Raw genomic sequence first — 4,125 nt, 5'->3', positions numbered from 1 at the left:
TTCTTGTTAGGATTTTCATTAGCACATTTACGCAATGAGTAAATTAACTTAGATATTTATTTGATTTCTCTCAACCATAAAAGGGAGTCGCACAGGGTTTGTTTATCATTTCATGTGTGTTTTATTTTTTTTAACTCGAGAACTTGTTTTGCTAATTTCTCTCGGTACTAAGTAAGCTCGTAACACCCGGGGTGTTACAGTTTGCCTAATTCTCCTTATCAACAATGTAATGTGTTGGTTACTTCTTTAAACCTGTGCTAGCTATTCATTTTCAGTTCATTGTTGCTTCATATGCCTCCCAGCCTTCTTTGGTGCAGGCAAACAAACAGTTTCTCATAGTGGTAGTTGGGAGTTAGTTGTCTTGCCACGTAAGCAGTGCAGACAAACAAACATAAACCCAGCTCAGACTGGCCTAACCGAGAAAAATAACCAAACAAGCAGGTATTGCACCAGCTAGGCCAACCCTATGCTGGCCTGGCCCTCCTGGGCTATCTAGGTTGGGAAGGTCCAGGCAATCGAACACGCCCCTAATGCCCTCACCCCTAGGCAGCCTTGTGAGCGGGTTATTGAAGCAACCTAATGCCCTCGCCCCTAGACTGGCCCTGTGAGGGGGTTATTGAAGCAACTGACCAGATGGACCAATGTTCATAGGTCCATCTACAAAAGGCACCAAAACTCTAGCATAATCCACACTAGACATGCCACGTTGGCGCGACGTGGATGTTTTTGACATCAAATGAGCTACTTAAAATGATTAGGAGTCAAAGCTGCAATTTCATAGATCGGGGATCTACATGAGAACGTCAAAATAGTTTGAGGAACACTTGTGAAATTTACTCTTCATTCTAATAGAAGGCAAACTATGTTCTTTTAAAAGAATACACAAAAGAGTTTCATAGCGCAGCATCGTGTATATATGACATAATTTGGCTAATAGCTCCAACAAAATCTAGCAAAATAGGGAAAATTTCCCTCCCCCTTTTTAGTTTATGATAAGGATTATTTTCTTCACCACCTCTCCTTCTTGGATTTTTTTTTAATTTAGGTCAGAAGAACCTGTTTTCATTACTCTGAACCCCACATGTCACCACTTTGCTCGGTTTGATCTTGCGTATGTACCACACGAGCCCCCCAACGCCTATGGCTGCAGAGATCGAGGCGACAGCGCTTGCTGCAAGAAAATTGCCCAGATTTGTATCAGAAGTCAGGTTAATTTGAGCCGCTGTGAGTAGCTTATCTCATCAAAGAATCGATCCAACAGTAGAACATCCCTTTTGGACAACAACGAACTGTCAACAACAAATTAAAGAACAGTACTGGAGTGTAGTGCTTGGTTCCATTGTTAGTTCTTTCCTCTGTAAGTCGCTTGTTCTTTTTGTGGCGACAGTGTTGCTATACTTTAGTATTTAGTGTTTTTCTTCACTGAAGTTTCTTCCTTGTAGTGATGTCTGGTCGTTGTTGCAGTCGGTAAGTCAGTTCTTGTAGTTGGTTTTGTACCTCTTTTTCTTATAACAAAAATGGAGTACGTGGCAAAGCTCTTGCCACCCTTTCGAATAATTAATAAAGAAAATTGGAGTACAAGTAATATTGTGGGGAAGTGTAGTTCTCACCAGCAATGACTCCTGCCGATCCATGATGCCCTGAGCCGCGACCTCCTGCAATTATTACAGGGAGCAGATCATGATACAGATTGATCTATTGCAAATAAACTCAAAATTCGTTTAATTAAGTGAGCCAGGGTGAAACACAGAAGAACATGCATGGTTCTTGCCTTGCTGCCAGTGCGCACTTCCATTTTATCCAGCGATAAGACGATTATATACTATTAAACAATATATTTGCCGCGTGCATATAATCTTGTCTAAGCATCACCCCTTTTGATCTGAGCTGTGTGCTGTCCAACGACGCACACAGAAGCCAATCAATCAAAAGTAAATAAATAAACGCACCTGCACAGTCCGTGGTGGAGTTGCGTCCGTCGCCGCAGATGCAGACGAAGTCCCTGGTAGCCGGGTCGAAGCCGCACGTTCCCCCGTCGCCGCGGCGCTTGTCCTGGCACTGCAGGCACCGCGTCGTGATGGGGACCTCGAAGTCCACACGCACCCCATACGCCGGCACCTGGTCGTAGGGAGGGAACTTGTCCCCAACGGCGCGCCAGTGCACGCTGGTGTACGCCTCGCAGTGCCGTAGCATCGCCCGCACCGACTCCGCGGCGCGCGGGCGGTACGCGCAGCAGCTCATGTTGCTCTCATCCAGAGCGCCGCGGCAGCCCGGCAGGTTCCGGCACAGGTACCCCGCGCTGTCGCACGCCGAGTCGCAGCGGCCCGGGTACCGGTCGCAGCTGGCGGGGCGCGGCGCCACGATGACGCGCGCCTCGTCGCAGTCGAAGAAGAGGTAGTCGTTCCTCGGGGACAGCGAGAAGCGCGTGCTCGTGTCGAGGCTGAAGGGCGCCGCGTGGACTGAGGTGAAGGGCCGCGCGCATGTCCACATCGACGGGTCTGTCACCACGAGGTGCGGGTCGGAGTAGTCCGCGCCGGCCACCGGGTAAGTGCCCGACGGGGTGCGGAGGCGGAGCGTGGCGTTGTCTGCGCAGGTGAGCATGTTGCGGTAGTACGGGCTGCCGCAGCCGTCGTCGATGCCCAGCGGGTAGCGGACCGGGATGTCGCCGCAGCTCTCACGGCAGACCCCGCCACCAGCTGTCGTCGATGGTAGCACCATCATGGCGGCGAGGATTGCAAGCGTCGACGCTAACGCATGGAGATGGAGATGGGGAATAATCTCCTCCATTGGTGCAGTGCAAAATGGTGGTGCGAGTGAGAGAGAGCTAGCCAGATGCTTTTGGGTCGCCTGTTTGTGTGAGTCTGCAAGCAAAGAATCGAGCAAAGATGGGAGAGAGCGTTGGTTGTTAGACTTTCTCCGACAGGTGACCATAGGGGCATCTAAATTTAAAATGAGTCTCTCACTCCAATAAAGTATTTATACAGAAGATCTATTTTGAGTACCAAAAGAAGCACAATCTAAATCTAAGTATCCTCTCTTCTCGAGACCCATTTACAGAAAGGATTCTTTTTATATCTTACTGTTGAAGAAGATAAAAAATAGGTACTGAAACCTTTGCAAGTAGCACTACCCAAATATGATATGTATATTGTATTTTAGGTTCTCATCGTTGATGGTAGTCTTAGTACTTCGTTATGGGTTGGTGTCAAAGTGGGTAACAGGCGTGTTGCTAGCTAGGCATGCCACATGCACCTGCAACAAAGCAAAAGCATGTACGATCACTTGCTTGCTGCCGCCTACTCCCTCCGTTCCCTCCCTTCTTCCAAAGTTTTAGAGGCATGAGCCCCCATTGCTTTTTTTTTTCCTTTTTCTTTTTCTGAACATGTATTTGCTGATTCCCTACTGTTGCCTTTTTTTTTTCTTTCTCCTTTAATTTGTTTAAAGAGGTTGCCGATCATCTATACACTTCTGCTTTATTTTTGAGAAGCTAGCCATCATGGCCCCGTTCCGCTTACCTTAAATCCGACTTGTTCGGCTTTTTTTTTTAGCCAGAACAGCATTTTTTTCTCATAACATTTTAGCCAAAACAGTGTTTTCAGCTAATTTTCAGCAAACCGAACGGGGCCCATGTGTCCATACAGTACGAGTGGAGTTTATAGTTTCATAAACACGTCATCCAGTTATATATGTTTTCAAACCTCAGTTGTTCTAAGTTTGTGGCATATTCGGCGTTTGCCATGGAAACAAATACATTGAAAGAATGCTGCAAGTAGTAGTTTATATATTTTTGTAATTTTTGTTATCAGGATCTTTGTGCTTGTTCAGCATTCAACTTTTATAGCTTCAAGATATCATTATATATTAGGACGATGCATCTTTGCCAGCTTATATATATGATACTAGATTGACGCGAGATTTCACCAAATTTGTTTTATGGGTTGAATGGAAACCTGCCGCTGTTATCTTTCATTGTTTGAATTGCCACATGCCTTTTTTCAATTACCTATCAACTATTGACTATTTTCTTGATGCCACTTTCTCCTTTTCATTCAGTTACTCATACATCATAGAAATCGAGATCTTGGACAGGAAGAAAGCCAGGAGACTCGAGTGACAGGATGAACG

At 46.1% G+C, this 4,125-nt stretch overlaps 1 protein-coding gene across 1 annotated transcript; it reads right to left on the bottom strand.

The window, feature by feature from the left end:
- Positions 1 to 861: 861 nt before the first annotated feature.
- Positions 862 to 2,850, bottom strand: LOC136482080 (uncharacterized). Its single transcript, XM_066479332.1, has 3 exons — positions 1,950 to 2,850; positions 1,611 to 1,655; positions 862 to 1,171 (listed from the first exon to the last, which is right to left on the bottom strand). The coding sequence occupies exons 1-3, from the start codon at positions 2,785 to 2,787 to the stop codon at positions 1,047 to 1,049; spliced, it is 1,008 nt and encodes a 335-aa protein (XP_066335429.1). The 5' UTR covers positions 2,788 to 2,850; the 3' UTR covers positions 862 to 1,046.
- Between the last annotated feature and the right edge of the window lie 1,275 nt (positions 2,851 to 4,125).

This window comes from Miscanthus floridulus, chromosome 9 (genome assembly GCF_019320115.1).
Source record: "Miscanthus floridulus cultivar M001 chromosome 9, ASM1932011v1, whole genome shotgun sequence".
NCBI classification, from domain to species: Eukaryota; Viridiplantae; Streptophyta; class Magnoliopsida; order Poales; family Poaceae; genus Miscanthus; species Miscanthus floridulus.
This window is presented reverse-complemented; position numbering and strand designations above follow the sequence as displayed.